General features: G+C 40.6%; 1 protein-coding gene across 1 annotated transcript; it reads right to left on the bottom strand.

Annotated features, from left to right (window-relative positions):
• Positions 1–9,823: 9,823 nt before the first annotated feature.
• LOC115923796 (actin, cytoskeletal 3) lies at positions 9,824–12,833 on the bottom strand. Its single transcript, XM_030985120.1, has 4 exons — positions 12,804–12,833; positions 10,800–11,046; positions 10,018–10,471; positions 9,824–9,936 (listed from the first exon to the last, which is right to left on the bottom strand). The coding sequence occupies exons 1-4, from the start codon at positions 12,831–12,833 to the stop codon at positions 9,873–9,875; spliced, it is 795 nt and encodes a 264-aa protein (XP_030840980.1). The 3' UTR covers positions 9,824–9,872.
• Between the last annotated feature and the right edge of the window lie 5,238 nt (positions 12,834–18,071).

Here is an 18,071-nt window from a genome sequence, read left to right as displayed (position 1 = left end):
AACAATACACACATCGAAATAAATAATAATTGTTAGTATAAATACAACGCTGAAAACAATAACAATAATATCGTCAGGCACAAAGACGAAAACATGTTCGCTACGACCGCATGGCGGAGAGCGCTCATACTATTTAACACTAGGTTCTCAACGATTTGAAGGAGCAGCGAACAACCCCAAATCGCGAGCTTGCTGTTGCGATTATGAAAGATTGCGCAAGTGATCGCATCCAGCTGTCGGGTTGCGGTGGGACCACCGCTGGGTTTTTGCATCGGCGCGAAATTTAAACCTTGCCGGTGGAACTCATAGGATCAAAGAAACTGCTTCGTCGATAGTCCATTCTATTACGTCTATGGTTTAAAGAAAACTTTTAAGACAGCAACATATGAGGCTTGTCATATGTATAGTGGTAGGTTATCTCAAAGCCTGAAAGTAGCTGAAAGTGCGATCTCCAAGAGTTACTTTTGTTTTTGTGTGAGGTTACTTTAGAATCAGCCTGCCTTGTGTTTTTCGCAAGTTAAGTGCATATGGATGTGATTAAAACGATAATAATGCATACACATAATTTGGGGCTCGACCATTTAATGCTTTATAAACAAGTAAAATTATTTTGAATTCAATTCTATGCCTTGCTAGTAACCAATGTAACTTAATTAAAACACTTGTAATATGGAAAGATTCTGAGGATTTAAACAAAAGTCTTGCACATGCATTCTGAACACGCTGCAACTTGATTCAATGTGAAACTTGCAAGCCAATATATGAATTGGAATGACTGAAGAGTCATAAATATGGTCACAAGGAAGGACATTTCCTATAAATATAATGAGCGAAGGTGTGAGAGAGACATCAATGCGCTGGCTGACTTCGTTCCATCGGGTTTCAGCGTCGGGTCAGGATGTCGTGTCGGGTTTACACGAACTTTCTTCAATATTCAGGCCCTGTTTGTGTGTAACTATTTGTGAAATACACTCCTTTTATCGTCAAAGTGTCGGTTCCTGTTTACCCGACAACTTCTGCAAAACCAAAACCAAATCTACGAAAATTTGCGTCTCGACCTGACACTGTCTTGATACAACCTTTCGTGACGCTCCATTCTCCTACCTACTCCAATTACACCCCCCCTCCCCCCCCCCTTGCTGGCTGCTATCACCACAAGCAGTCACCCTGATGATAGTTGGCCGCTGCATTTACCTTGATTGTTTATTTTTTCTCCATACTTCCTCCAAGTTTTCAATTATATCTATGTATTTTTGTTTGTATTTCAGTTTTCACATTTTATGTAAGTCAATTATGTAAATATTGTTGTTTGAATATTTTGTATTTGATTCTTTAATAAACGAGGACATGTTTTCACAAAAAATCATAAAACTTGATGACCCTAACCGACCTGAAGATCCACTGGAACGAAGTAAGCCACTGAGCTAATGAATTCAAAATTACCTGATGTTTGCAGTAGAATAGAAAGAAACATGAGATGCGGTCGCCCACGGTTAAACTGTTGACAAGGAAAAGTATGTAAATGAATATTTTAGTACAAATAATGCTACTGCAACATTTCCAAAGATTGTTGGTTCATATGATTGTTCTTACGTTACACTTGTGCAATAATCATGAATGATAATGTTCAAATATCATTTACTTAATATTCATTATGTAACAATTCATGCGGTTATGTGTTAAGGGCCATGAAGGATAACAAAGTCAATATCACTGACAAGGCCACCCAGGGTAAATATAAACATAAACAAAAGTATAAATATATATGGGAAGGGGCAAATAAAAAAGCAAATAATCAATTAAGTACTTAACAAATTAATTGATAAGTAATGTGACCAAACAAGACATACATACATACACAACACATGTCTAATCATTTCAGTTGTCTTACGGGAAGAAAAAAAAGTAAATATACCTATCTTCATGGAATATGTTTATATATCTTTGAAGCTGAATATCGTAATTCTAAAGTCCAGACAAAAGAATAATGTAACTAGAAAAGTTTTCTTCTTTTTTACCCAAAATACTGCTTTAAAATTCAGGGTTAAATCACACTAAATTGTAATATGTATATACAGGGGGCCGATAGTGCCATTGCCCTAATCCTAACCTTCTAAAAAAAAAGCATCAATCCTCATGACCAAGTCCCTCAGAGAGGGCAGTTAAACAATCATCAAACATTGAGAGAAATGTCGTCCTCCGCAAAAGGTATATAATAATATTGACTCTCAATACTAAAATAAAAAAAATCTTGATTCTTACCTTTCCATTCATCGGACGATATGTAGAAAAAGCAGACATTATGAAACTCGATAAACTATAAATATGACTTCGATTTGAATTGCATTAGCCTCCTAGCTGAGCGACAGAGAATATGTTCTGCAACCGGTTGGAGCAAAGTTGTGGAACGACCTAGCTAAAAGGGACTTTTAGATTGAGTGGACGAGAACACGACGAACGCCGACTGATCATGCGTGTCAACGTACTCAACTTCCCATGTTGACTACAATTAGAAATCTTTTAGAATTCACTCAACGATATACATACATGCAGGAAGCGTGCACGCGCGCGCACGCGGCATACTACTGTAGTACCGTACAAGATTTTGGAAAATCAAGTTTGACGCATTCTCGATCGCCGACTGAGACGACATTACGCATGCGCAGTGCCTCAAAATGACGTCACACGTTGCAGTCAAAGCTGTCGATGTGCAAATCTAGAAAAGTCCATATTTTTTAGAAGACAACTTCGTCTGTTGGCCAGATCGCGAAAATTCTGAAGTCAAACTCTTTTTGCTTGAAAACAATGGATTGCATTAGCTCAACCGGTGCTGGTTTTGAAATGATATATTAATGTGACGCGACGTGAAGCATAAAGGAGCAACGATGTTTGAAGTACTTTGTCAATGCATCATAAAGGCACTGTATCTTAATTGCATTGGATTTGATTGGCTGTTGAGTTGGCCAATGCTATGTATCAATGTGATATGACTGGGAAGATAACGTGTGCGCAAAGCGCACTGCAAGCGCGTAAGAGCGAGCTCTTCTCGTTCGGGGTGCAAGGCCAGAGCTACGCCGGTGACCTAGGGGAAATGGTGGGGGGGGGGTGGCTAGACGCTCTCGAATGTTAGCACTTCAGCGTTGTCAGAGCCATCAAGATAGCCGTCTTGACCGATAGAAACACACACACACACACACACACACACCACCCTGAGGAAATTTTATACACAAATTCGTCGCTGTTTTCACGAAGTGACGGAGGTGAAAAAAAAATTGCATTCACTTTGCGTTACGATTTTCCTCACTACCGTCACTTCGTGAAAACAAGGACGAATTGTTGTCTTACTATCAACTTTTGTCTTTACGGATGAGTACAATGATTTCCGTAGCTTATAAAAGTCACTGTAATTTTTTTTAATTGATATCAAGTTTTTAGAAACGGGGCACAGGGCATCGGTTCACGCAAATTCACCGACATCACATTGAAACGCGGCCAAAATATAATACATGCATTCCAAAAGATTGTCAGAGCTTTTAGTTTAAAGAAAGGGTTGCATTTTTGGAAATGTAAAAAATAATTTGAATGTGATTTTGTTCATCCTTTATATTTTTATTTGGAAGAGTATCTTAGAACAAACATGGCACATTTTTCTTGAGAAGAATGGCTCTCCAAATGCCACTATATTCAAAATATGATTAAAATCAGCTTAAAGATGTAGACCATAATATTCTTGCCACATGTTTATGTAGTCCCATATTAACATTTATGTGTACAGTGCATATAACTTTTAGCAAGACAATTTCATATCATGTTCATGGTTCCAAAACCATACTGTATAATCCAAACCTTATGTGCCACAAGATTAGCCTTTTCCCAAACGCTTTCACATAGTTTCTTTCAAATGAAATCGCAGGGCCAGAACTCAACTTTATCTTAAACATGCAGTGGTCAATCTAAAATAATCTTAATTGATTAACTACGGGGCACTACACTTCTAATTTTCTGATTGAAAGCTATCAAATAATCTACCGGTTCATTATATTCTATATTAAAGAAAAAAATGCATTATCGTCATGTCATTTGTACGAACGCTCTCCCTATTCAAGTACTTTGCCAAATTAGAACGCGTTTCTATCATGTTCACACAAAAGATAACGATTTTGTCTTTGACAATGGAATTGGATTATAATATGTATGTATTTGGAAAATTATTTGCTGCACGCTAATCTTCTTATTACTACTTAAGTTTAAAGAACGCTACTTGTCGTAATTTCTATATTGTATTGTCAGGCTAATGCACAGTATACTTTGCCAATTAAAGGGATAGTTGAGTTCTGTGTTCAGACCGCAAATGCCTTCAAAGTGCATGGTTATTGCTCTAATTCTTATATATGACATTTATAGTGCCCTTTTAGAACCTACAATTGCTATGAAGGTAATTTTAGACCCCATAATGTGAAATACGATAATACCAATTCAGCTCCACTTTAAAAAAACACGGTGACCGTTAATCAATTATTTAATTTAAAAAACAATACATGAGCCGGTTAATTGTGGGTAATATAAGCAACACGAAAATGCCAACAAAAAAGTTAACATCGGCATTGGCTGAAATACGCCGTAAAAGGCGTTATTTCGTTTTTTTCAACGGTTTTTTCAACTTTTTTCAAATAACTAATATTTGTGGTGGTACACAAATATTAGAAATCAGTATATATCAGCCGTCTCTGAACCGATTTTGATCAAACAAAGGTGATTTTGTCATTTAAATATTATGTTCTTTCAAATTTGACACTCAGTTTTTGATTATCTCACACAAAAATTATTTTGTGTAGCACCCTCTGCAACAGGCTTGTATCTGCTTGTATCAAATGTTACTTTTATCGTGTGCATACACGAGATAACGATATTCTACAATTTCGTTGGCATCAGAATTCGATTAAAACTGTTTGTATTGGAAATTACCCCCAGACAACTAGCCCCCAGACAACTCCCTCCAGTAAACTTACCCCTAGGACAATTACCTCCGGAAAACTACTTCCTAGGACAACTACTCCCCGGACAACTACCCCCTAGGTCTGGGATAGTTTTTTCGGAGGGAATTTGTCTTTGAGAATGGTTGTCGTAGGGGGTAGTTGTCTGGGGGTAGTTGTCCCGGGGGTAGTTGTCCCGGGGTAGTTTTCCCGGGGGTAGTCGTTCTCGAGGGTGATTGCCCTAGGGGGTGTTTGTTCTATTGGCTAGTTTTCTTAGGGGGTAGTTGACTGGGTGTGGTTATCCAGGAGTGGATGTCCAGGGGGTAGGTGTCCTAGAACCCTCATTTTCCCAAATAGACTGTAGTGTTATGAAAACCGTTAGGAAACGCAAAATGAAATTTCAATATTCAATCATAAATATCTTGTTAATCAGACAGGCAATCGGCTCGTTAAAGTCATGAGTCGTTTGAGATTCGCTCCTCTGTAAACGCTCAGTAGAACTAATGCGCATTTACGAGCAGTGACGAGCAGTAACGAGCAGTGACTCACTGCTCGTAAATGCGCAATGGCCCTACTGAACGTTTAAAGAGCAGTGCCCGGTTAACCTATGGTCACAAATCAGAGCAGCGACCGACCGAGTAGTAGCCTGCTTTGTCGCCGCTTGAATTTAGGCATCGCCCGACGATTTTTTTTTTGGAGAAGTCGACGGAGCAGGCTGTAGAGCCCCAGCAATGCCTGGGCGGTGTCCTTTCGATTTCCCGTCGGTCGCCGCCTCGCCGGTCAATTTTAGGTCCAAACTGGGCGAAATCGGAGAGCTTCTCCGGGCGGCGTCCCGGCAGTGACCGACCGATGACCGACCGATACCCGACCGGTCTCCCACCGGCCATCGGCTAATTTTAAGGAAATTGCCCGGCAGCCGGTGTCATAGGCGATTTGTTCCGTGCAGGCGATTCATTCCGTGGAACCAATCGGCGGGATATTTAGCCGCCGATCCGTTCCGAATCTCATCGGAGAGCGTGCGTGCTCACGTATTATTGAATACACGCCATGGTACACCCCTAAAGCAAAATGAACTATTCTGGTCGGCCTTTGCAACCAATCAAACTTCTCCAAATTAGCTACACCAACGATTGCCAATTTGAGAACTTTGTATAGAAATGCAGATTCCCGTTGTTCAAATATGTTGATAATTGCGGCCAATGATTGACCACAAACAGTAACTATAGACAGCGCCGTCGCGAAGCGACGGGGACTGGGTCGGGTCTAGCAAAAAGGGCAGTTGTTGCCATAGGCTTAGTTTGCCTGTAAAAGCAGATGTCGGGGTGTTTTCTAATCAGGCCTTCTAATTTGGTTTGAATGCTGCTTTATATGATATCGTGTTACGTCAACCACCTATTACCGGGCTTCATCACAGAATCTAATTATGCATGTTGGCTGCATGAATGATGTACATGTAGTTTAAATGAAAGAGATGCGGGGTGGGGTGGGGGGGGGGGGCCGGGGTCAACACAAAAAGAAATGAGTGGTCGAGCTGATAATTAAGAAGGACCAATAAAAAAAAAAAGAAGAAGAAAAGAAGAGAAAGAAAATTCCTCAAGTAAAAGACGTGTCCGGCAGAATTAAAAAAAAAAGAAATAAAAGAAAAACCCGACATATTTTGTTGAATTTTCAACCCTTGGTACTAGCCGACAAAAGTTAGTGTTAAACAGAGCCATAGCATAGTGTGTCTATACCCCCCCCCCCCCCATTCCGCTACATACAGTGGCAGATCTGTTGCGCCCCCTTGTTTGGAAACCACTAATTTCACGTACATTTTCACGTACATGTAGGCCTAATATCAGAAAACTATCGCCTGCCCCCCCCCCACCCCCCCCCCCCCCCGTGCCGAGTATGCACGTGCGTGCATGCATATGATATACATGTACTCTATGCGCATATACTAGTCAGTAGGTTATTTATTTATTTATTTTTCGTACCGCGCGCGGGTAATTCCGTACGAGGTTATAAACCTTATTATTAAGTAATATTTCAAAAAAAATAATATTGGTTTTCATTCCAACAATAAATACAAAAGTATCAAGATAAAGCTAAAATTTATTTTTACCATGTTTATTCGACACAAGTAATAAAAATATACGCGATTATATAAGCAGAAACGTTCGGCCAATGTCGGATAAGAACGGCGGCTTTCGAACGTATCTGCGAACGAGTCGATCCAGTAGATTCGTTCCGAGGAACAAATCGGCGCGCCGATTTGTTCCGGGAAATCGCCTACCACACCGGCCGGTTATGGGCGGGGTGCCAAAGTACGATCTTTAGAAAATCAATTGGCATACTCTAGGTTACTCAGAATTCGACTCACAAGGCACTGAATTGTTTAAATAATATTATGTATGCTTATGCATATATCGCTATAGAAATTTCTTTATTTATACACTGTTGGTCATAAATGTGGAATAAATATTTTTACCCAACAATGTATGGAAGGATTTTGACAATGATTTATTCCTAATATAGATCTAGATAATTGTATACATTCTCAGATTTTATTAAATAATAATTTTAGGAGTTTTTGCTTTGCGTGTCTGCTAAAGAATATGTGTGCTACTATGCTAATCAATCAGGGGACCTACGCAGGGGCGGATCTAGCTTTTTGCTAAGGGGGGTTGACCAATAATGACGATGCGGAGCATCGTCCACGAGCCGCGAAGCGGCGAGCCGATTTTTTTTGGGGTGTTTATTTGAACCCCGTAAGTGATGTTTTCCTGGCATCTATTAACACAATGGAGACCATAAAAAGCAGTGCATGAACACGTCCGTATTACACCCCCATGTATGGTAATTTACCCTGTATGCCAACTTTTTTGCATGATTCAAACATACCTTCCAGTAAAAAAAGATGCGAGACTGGATTGCCGCAACTTCTTTGCCCTGTTTGCTTCCATATTGCTTGTCACTACACTCAGACCAGACTGATAAAAAAGTGAGCAACTTGAACAAGTAATCCAGGAAATGAGCAGCCCAGCTCAGCGTGCGTTGCCAGGTTAAATCTTCACAAAATCCCCACCCAAACGACACTTAAAATATCCCCAAAGTTGCCAAATTTTGACAGAAAATCCCCAAATTCGTTTTTCATAAAACTCAATATTATTTCATTCCCAAATATTTATTTTTCATCCCCAAAGACTTCAACAATCCCCCAATTTTTTTTTTTTTTTTTAATGTGGGGATTTTGGGGGTGAGAATCGGCAACGCTGGCCTAGCTTGTCACTTCGGCGGTGGCCCGTGTCCTCAAAAAGCTGATGGGGGGGGGCAAGGGACTCTGTGACATTTGTTCGCCCAACCCCCCCCCCCCCCCTCCCCCCAAAAAGAAATAATAATAATAATAATAATAATAATAAATGAAATAAATACATAGAAATAGAATAAAATAAAATTACAAGTTTAAAAAAAAAGATAAGATTTTAAAAAATGGTCCCCGGATTTTTTCCCCCTCTAGATCCGCTTCTGCTACGTCAATAAGTCATAACTGACAGTGCAATGAATCATCAATAATTCATTGCAAAATCCCCCGATCCCCAACAGGTAAAATTCATTTGTGGGGTAATGCACTATGATTCAAGGCATGGCCACACAGAGGATTTTTGCTGTTGGGGAACGGGGCAAAATGCAATAATTTATTGATAATTTATTGCATTTTCTTTGTTTTTTGGTATTTGAAGGGCGGCCCCGTACCCTAACCCCCGCTGTGTACATTCATGATTCAGTGGCTAAGCAATCTTCTCGTTACTGTGAGGCCCCAGGATCAAAACCGTCTCGATGTGTTATGTTTTGTGAGACATTTATCCTCATTATTGTCAGTTATGACTGAAGGACGTAGGTCCCCTATAGTTGATTAGCATAGAAGCACACATATGCTTTAGCAATCACTCCAAACAAACACTCACAAATTATTATTCGATAAAATCTGAGATAACGCATACTATTATCTAGATCTATTAGGAACAAACCATTGTCAAAATCATTCCATGAATTGGGGTAAAAATAATTGTTCCACCTTTATGACCAACAGTGTATAAATATATATATATATATATATATATATATATATATATATATATATATATATATGATTTTATATATATATTTAGTCTGCAGATGTATTCCGATGTTGTATCCCCCATTACAACCCTGCACCCGTACTTGACCATTGCCATATTTAAAACATTCATTAGCATAATACAAAAATCTGAAATATATATATGAACTGTGTTTACACTTGAATAGAAACGCTTACATACCCGCAATTAGTTTATCCAAGGCTAAATATTCACGACAAAACACACAACAAAAAAGAAAGATTCAAATAATACAAAAAGTGAAGTTAGTACTGTTTTTATTGCGTTCTCCATTCAACAGAACGTGACGGATTAGTCATATTTTTGTTCTTCTAAGTTTGATTTTATATATATATATATATATATATCTCTAATTTATTTGTAATGAACGTTTCTACATTTAAGACAAATGCATGACCTTTTCAAAGACAGAGGTGAGTAACAATTTGAAACCCCAAAATATTAACAAGTGACAACATGGAGTAAAAAGACAGAAACACAAATAAACTTGCTCTGAAAGTTTCTTATGTTGCTCATTAGAAGTTTTTCTAAGTCTGAATATAATATATATATATATATATATATAATTTTTACTTATATATTTGTAATGAACGTTTGTACATTTAGGACAAAGGTAAAACCTTTTTGAAAAAGACAGAGGTGAATATCTAATAACAAGGAGCCATCCGAAACCAAAGGCTATCAAGAGGTGGAAACATGGAGTAAAACAGAATAAAAACAAATCGGGTTGCTCATTAGAAGTAGAAGAAAATCAACTTGTTTAGAAGCACTTCCTGTGGACGATGGATGGACCGGACTCATCGTATTCCTGCTTGCTGATCCACATATGTTGGAGGGTTGTTTAGAAGCACTTCCTGTGGACGATGGATGGACCAGACTCATCGTATTCCTGCTTGTTGATCCACATCTGTTGGAAGGTGGGGAGAGAGGCAAGAATGGAGCCTCCGATCCATACAGAGTATTTCCTCTCTGGAGGAGCGATGATCTTGATCTTCATGGTTGGTGGGGCAAGGGCGACAATCTCTTTCTGCATCCTGTCTGCGATTCCTTGGAACATGGTGGAGCCTCCGGAGAGAACGGTGTTGGCGTATAGATCCTCACGGATGTCAACACCGCACTTCATGATGCTGTTATAACAGGTCTCATGGATTCCAGCAGATTCCATTCCAATGAAAGAGGGCTGGAAAAAGGTCTCTGAGCAACGAAATCGCTCGTTGCCGATGGTGATGACCTGTCCGTCGGGAAGCTCGTAGCTCTTCTCGAGGGAGGAGGATGAGGCAGCAGTTTGCATCTCCTCCTCAAAGTCCAGAGCTATGTAGCCGAGCTTCTCCTTAATGTCACGGACGATTTCACGCTCAGCTGTAAGAGATAATAATGGATGCAGTCACATATCGATTACAGACAAATTGTAAAATGTGTTGAAATCCACCTGGACTTAGAGGGGTATTGTTATAAATTATTATCGATCTAATCCGATATTCCTTTTTCAAAAGCATTTAAACAAGCAGTAACAAGAATGAACATGCAGATATTGTGGTCTGCGGCTTAAAGATAACGAGGTATGAGGTTTGAATTCCACCCCGAGACGACTGCCCTTTCGTCAGACATTCATCTGTTAACTTTAGTATTCTAATGTTATCATTATCACTATTTTAATTATCATCATTAGTATTGTATCATGTCTTACCAGTAGTGGCGAAAGAGTAGCCACGCTCGGTAAGGATCTTCCTGAGGTAGTCGGTGAGATCACGTCCAGCCAAGTCCAGACGCATGATGGCGTGGGGGAGGGCGTAACCCTCATAAATAGGTACAGTGTGTGAAACACCGTCGCCAGAGTCGAGAACGATACCAATGGTACGACCAGAGGCGAAGAGGGAAAGCACGGCCTGGATGGCGACGTACATGGTGGGCGATTTGAAGGTCTCAAATATGATCTCACAAAAGAAGTAAGGATAATAAATCAATGCGATAGGTTGCAATATAATGTATAAGCAAATATTTATTTGAATTAAGAATAAACTCTAGGGATTATAAAGAGGGCAAATTCAACTTTTTTTCTCTGAATGTTCGTGGTTTTGCAGGCGCGGATCCAGGATTTCTTAGGGGGGGGGGGCCCAAATTTGAAGCTATGCGAGCCAAATATCGAGGCTCCCGATCCCCGCCGTTCCGCAGGCCATGACATGTAGGCATCTCAGGAAGCATATTTCTTGCCTGGCTGTAAATTTAGGAATTGGCGTTGACGTAATGGGGGGGGGGTGCAGGGAGGGGCGGTTCCCCCCCCCCCCGAAGCTTTGACGTTTCATTAAATTATTAGAGAAAGAAGACGGTTCGTTTTACCGTTCTCGACTTTTAATCCTTGTCTAAATTCAGTTCCTCCACCTCCTGCGCGAAGCGTGGAAGCTTTGTAATCTCAATTATAAGAGAAACAAGACGATTCGTTGTACCGTTCTCGAAAATAATCCTCGTCTGAATTCAGTTTTTCCCCCTCCCTACCGGAAATTTTTATGTTTCATTAAATCATAGGAATTAATTCTTTGAAATGCTAGAGCGCCGCAATGGCGGCACAGCTAAAGCTGGGGTAATAATCTCCAAGTTTGGAAGCGCTTAGTGATTCTAATAAGCGCTATATAAAAACTGAGTATTATTATTATTATTATTATAGAAAGAAGATGATTCGTTGTACCGTTCTCGACTTTTAATCCTTGTCTAAATTCAGTTCCGCCATCTCCTGCGCGAAGCGTGGAAGCTTTGTAATCTCAAGGCAAGGGAGGCAAGGGCCTTTTGCCCCACCCCCATCCCGATCCGTAACTTGTTGGCGGGAAAATTGCAACTGAGTTCCCCCTTTTCTTTTTTTCTTCCTCAATTTTCCTTCCCTTTATCTCCTCTTTTCCTTTTTTCTTTCCATTTCCTTCCTGCTCTCTTATTTTTTTTTGATTGGAGGGAGGCAAGGCCCTTTCGCCCCCCCCCCCGATCTCCTTCGTGCCCCTTTTCTTTTCTTCTTCCTTTTCTTTCTTTCCCTTTCTCTCCTCTTTCTCTTTCCCTTCTTTTCCTTCTTTTCCTTCTCTCTCTCTCTCTTTCTCTTTTGCGGAGGGGGGGGGGGGGAGCGCCCCCCTGGATCCGCGCCTGCATCTACCTTATATATACTAACATTAGACCCTAATAATGGATCTAGAAGATTGCTTGACCTTGTCTGAGTGACTGGTAAACTTTTTTTTCTCAATTACTTGGTCTAACCGTGAAAACCGTCTAATTTTACTTTAGATTTTCAAACAGTAACAGTTACGACCTAAATTAGGCCTAAGGTCAAGGGCTGTACTCTACATTTTGATCAAATTAACAACCTTAGACTTTACTGAAACTGTTGTTCTCTATGATAAAAGTGGGAAAGGAACACCTTTTTTAAACAACAATTGCTCCGCCCCCAAAGTGCCCCGTAAAATACAAATGCTTCGCCGACCAGGCGCGTATCCAGGATTTCTTAGGGGGGAGGGGGGGGGGGCCAAATTTGAAATTATGAGAGCCAAATATTGGTACGTAATGGTGACACTGGCAGTGACGAAATGAGCAAAAACGGTTGGGGACGGGGGGGGAGGGGGGGTTGACAAAAAAAATCCGCACCACTCCATTCTTACATTCAGGCCCCGCTAAACGTTTCTCCAAGTAGGTGGGGGGGGGGGGGGTATGTATTTACGATCAGGTAGAGCGTTGAGTAAATTGGCATGGGGCCTAGGGGCGAACCCCCTGCGGGGGTCAAGGGGTTTTGCCCCCAGAAGCTCAGGGGAGTATAGGCATTTTATTACGGTCATATGAGAATTTTTGATACCTTATTTGTAACACCTGAAGGTTACTTATTGGCTTGGGTACAGGGGCGGAGGCCCCAGAGCTCAGGGGTTTTAGGCAATAAATTACGGTCAGATGAGCATCCAAGGGCTCGCCTTAGGGCCCCTGGTGGGGTTCAAGGTGCGGAGCCTCAATTACCGTCAGATGAGCATTATTTTGATACCTTATTTGTGACACTGGCAGGTCACTAATTGGTGTGGGGTCCAGGGGCGGAGCCCCCAGGAGCTCAGGGGTTTTAGGCATTAAGTTGTCGTCAGATGAGCATCCAGATGCCCGCCTTAGGGCCCTATGTGGAATCCAGGGGGCAGAGCTCGTTCCCCCCCCCCCTCCCCAAATTTCCAAGATCGGTTGATATTTTTTAGATTCCTTTTTTTTTTACCTCGATCGATTACATGTATGTGCCCCACCCCCCTCCCCTAACATCAAACTCTGGCTACGTGCCTGCTGTATAGTACAGTAACATCAATGCTCTACACCATTCGAACTAGTTAATGGGATGTTTTGAATTACAAATAAAGTACATGACATAATATAGAACTTACACATTTTGAGCTGTTTCATTGCATGTCTTGATGTGTGTATCATGTATGCTTATTATAGTCATGATTGAAGTTTGGGAGTATCAAAGATTCTGAGCAGCATGGTATCCGAGTTATCGAGTACAGGTATATTTGTTTTAAACTTAAACTTGCCATTTTTATTTTCTATGTCAAAATGCCCTTCATTCAAATCAGGTTCTGAGCATTCCTAAACTCATTTTAATGCCCATCTGTACTAGTTTACAGGAGGGATTAGACCACCCTGCAAGGTCACTGGACAGTTGGTTATCTCATAAAATCAGCTCTCAGTTAACATAAGATAAAGAGGATCATGAGGGAGCAATGGTCGCCGATTAGAGGGCTCAAGTAGTAGTACAATGGAGATTTAAAAGGTGCTGTATTTCAAAGCCAAAAATACTTTCTGTGTTGGTCTTGATAGTCATTGTACATTAAACTAGTCTTTTACCATATCAAAGTGTTTTATAGACTTTGTTTCTTAAATGCTTGACATCCCAATGATTTTTTTTCTTCATGGAAAACAAATTATTTTTAAAAAAATTAAAAAAATAGGGGGGGGGGGATAAAAAAAAAAGACACACGAAAAATGAAGTTTAAAAAAAAAAAAAAAAAAATCCGCCCGCCCGCCCCTACTCCAGAAAAGCAATCGAAGACAACCAAGAGATTTTTTTTTGTTTGGCCTTATCGGCGGTTTGTGGGGATCACGCATTCACTAAGAATCGCGCCATCACTTGGCCTAACGTTTATAGTCGGCGAATAACACTTATAGGGTGCAGAAATAGAGAGGTAGTTGAGTGAGAGCCCTCGCTGAGTTAGAACATGTTAGGCAATATATCTCCCCGGCAGGCGCGTACGCAGGGGGGGGGGGGGGGGGGGGGGGGGGGGGGGGGGGGGGGGGGGGGGGGGGGGGGGGGGGGGAGGGGGGGGTGTTTGGGGGTTAAACCCCTCCTTTGGTATTTTTATGTTTATAAACCCCCCTAAAAAAAAAAAAAACTTACATACACGTATAGTTTCAGCACACACAAACGGCATATATAAACGTTGGCACCAGATTCATAATTTCTGAGTCTACTTCTACTACTACTACAATACTACTATGTTACTACTCAGCACTACTTGTAATACACCTACAGAACAGTCAGGCAACATGAAACTTGCGATGATGATCGTGTCACTTGCCCTGTTTTTTGCTGCTGTATTTTCCTCCGTGAAGCAGTGGGAACTGAAAATCGAAGAAGGGGATTGTAATTACGGCTTTCCACGTTCATACAAGTGGTGCATTCATATTAATATTGATCCCAATATTACTTTCAACATGATTAATATCAATAATTTTAGTCTTTATATCAATTTTAACTTTGAAAATGTGTAGTACGTCGCACTTTTGCACCCGTGTCTAGTTGCAGTATTTTCAGCACCCAAACTGTATACAGTAACATCAATGCTCTACACCGGCCGTTCGAACTAGCTCTACGTACACCAGGACAAATCGATTGGGATGTAGTTTTGAATTGCAATAAAATACATGTACTTACAACACATTTTGAGCTGAATGATTAGTACATTTTTGCATTGCATGCCATGACGTGTGTATCAGGTATGCTTATTATAGTCATGATTGAAGTTTGGGAGTATCAGAGTTATCGAGTACAGGTATATTTGTTTTAAACTAAAGTAGCTAGGAGAATATATTAACGGGTGAAAAGGAAAGCGAGACAAGAGAATGTTGATAAAGATATCAACGCATTTACATGCACGGGAAGAAAGAGACAGAGAAAGAGAAGGTGAGACAGATAGAGAGCAAGCCACGAGGGAGAAAGAGAGGTTGGAGAGAGAGAGAGAGAGAGAGAGAGAGAGTAGTGGATTCGGGAGTACAAGTTCAAATGTAAGAGAGTCTTGGAGTATCAGCTTTAGACTTCTTTTTTTAGGGGGGGGGGGGGGGTACGTGGGACTAAAAATATTACAGCTTGGGAGAATTAGAGTTGAACAAAATTGGGTGAAAGTTTTAGAAGATAGCTAGACTGTACTTTCTTCAGGAATGTGCTGCAAAAAGGAGCTTAATCTCCAATCGAATTTTTCTGGAAACTAGTCTAGGTTTTCGGTGATCTTCAGGGAACTTGAAATGTAATTTGTTAGGGGGTAGTGAGCATATACATATATATTTTTTTGGCCCTCGAAAATTTGAAAATTTGCACATCCCCCCCCCCCCCCCCTTGAGCGCCAGGGGGGGGGGGCATCTAAAAAAAAAAAGGGCAAAAATTAACGCGTTTTTACACGTTTATGTGCCGAGAGGGGGGGCGCCCCCCCCCCCCACCCTTTGATCCGCCACTGGCTGACGCCGTTCTTCAGGTCACTCGAAATGTTGTTTGTGTAACTGAATGTGTAACATTCCACTTGGCTTTGAAGTTCCATGCTCCGAACCGCGCTTCCACTGCGGGGACTTTCGGAAGCCAGGCTCCAGTTTTACATTTATTACAAAATATTAAATTACCGACAAAATTTCAGTGTAAATCAAAAACTTTATATAGGGATTTTATTGGGAATAGTGCATCAAACAAATTTTCAAATTTAAAACTCCGTCCTTCCTTTACTTTGTGTGCCAGAGTTGGTAAAAGAAAAATTACATCCTGTCAAAAACTCAATATTTTAGGATGATGCGCTAATTTGTGCATGCTTTAATGTCCCGTTATTTGATCCATGGTTTACAATCTTCAATAACATTGGCCCGAATTCACAAAGCAAGGTTTGAGCTCAGACCAAGGTTTGAGCTCAAACCTCCTTTTGTTCCGCCAAACCTCCTTTTTTTTTATTTACAAGGTTTGTAAATAACAAAAGGAGGTTTGGCGGAACAAAAGGAGGTTTGAGCTCAAACCTTGCTTTGTGAATTCGGGCCATTAAGTTTGCTAATGCGTGTTTTCGCGTGTTTTATGTATTTTTCAAGTTTAAAAAAGGATGAAAGTACACAAGTTTGTGTTCGCTTGTTCTACTCTTTACACATTCAACAATGGATGAGAAATCATTGGAAGGGACAGCGAACAGTTGCAGTGATACCATTTTCTGATGTAGGAATTCTAACTCCTGAAATTTCATGCGCTCTTTTATCTCACCACCTGGTCAACAGTTGCAGATTAGCGCATAACTTTTCGGCGGCTTGGAGCATGGGGTCAAAGGAGAGCGGCTTGATTCCAGTCCTTCTCTATCACGTCCCTGATCAGCTTTAGACTTCTTTCTTTTTTGGGGGGGGGGGGGGGGGGTACAAAATTACAGTTTGGCAATATTAGAGTTCAACAGCATTGGGTGAAAGTTAGAAGATATCTAGACTCTAATTACTTCAGGAATGTGCTGCAAAAAGGGGCTTCATCTTCAATCGAGTTTTTCTAGCATGAGGAGTATCAGTATTTTTATAAATTTTTAATGGACTTTTTTGTTAGTTTGAGCAGGGCATGTGAGTTAAAGTCTCACCTCCCTGGTTTGAGAGTATTGCTGTTCAGAGTACACTCTCGGAGTCTGGAAGCTGTGGCAGATTTTTTTTTTTTGGGGGGGGGGGGGGGGGCTGGGTTTATAAAACTGCTACCAGCCTCTACTCAAAAATGGAGGGGGAAAAAAACAACATATTTTAGAGTAAGAAAAGAAAGAGGGCTGGCCTTCATATCAGTGTTCTGTCTCTGGATTGTGAAACCATATCAGAAAAATACCCCCCCCCCCCCCCCCCCAAAAAAAAAGTTATTTATAGGTCAACCACCCAAGGACACCGCCCCCCCCCCCCCCAAGACATTTATCACCTCGTATTATTGTCTGGAGCTAGCTCTTTCGATATGTATACTTTACCCTAAAATACCAGAATGCCCCCCCCCCCCTCCCAATACCATACATGCCAACATTTGAAAATCAGAAATCTGTACAAATTATGCTATTTAAAAAAAAAAGAGGAACAATCCTAACTCTCCTATTCAATACTACAGACAAATTTGTACAGGAAGAGGAACACCTGCATTAAAATGATAATTATCTTCTCCCAAAAAAAGGAATGTTCCTCTTTAATCTGAACAGTTGGCATGTATGCAATACACACCATGATGTTAAAGTACAACTTTATTTCATTCTTTTGCAAAAACGTCTATATAAGAACATGTAGATAAATCATTACAATTCCAAAAACTGTCTTTTTCCTCTTTCACTATTCACATTGTGATGATTGAATCCCTATAATTTTTTTCCCCTATGAGAATCACTCAATTGCCCTCGACTATCAATTCTTCACCATACACTCAATAACCTTCCAACATGTGCTTCACTTTCCCCATCTTCCATGCAGGCATGTTTATTCTTATCACCAACTTGTCCAATTCACTCAATTTCTCATACTGCAGTTCCCCATTTCTCACTCAATATTCAATACCTAGTATATTATTCTACACAATTTTCGCATGTACTTGTTTCTGTCGCGCTCCCCCTCTCTCTCCGGCTTTGGACTGATCCAATACCGTTTGTTTATTAATCCACTTAGTTTCCGTGTTTAAATCTTCGCCAAAATTTTACCCACGCCTAGGCCCCGTCTTACA

Source organism: Strongylocentrotus purpuratus, unplaced genomic scaffold, assembly GCF_000002235.5.
Source record: "Strongylocentrotus purpuratus isolate Spur 01 unplaced genomic scaffold, Spur_5.0 spur5_scaffold_14, whole genome shotgun sequence".
NCBI lineage: Eukaryota > Metazoa > Echinodermata > Echinoidea > Camarodonta > Strongylocentrotidae > Strongylocentrotus > Strongylocentrotus purpuratus.
This window is presented reverse-complemented; position numbering and strand designations above follow the sequence as displayed.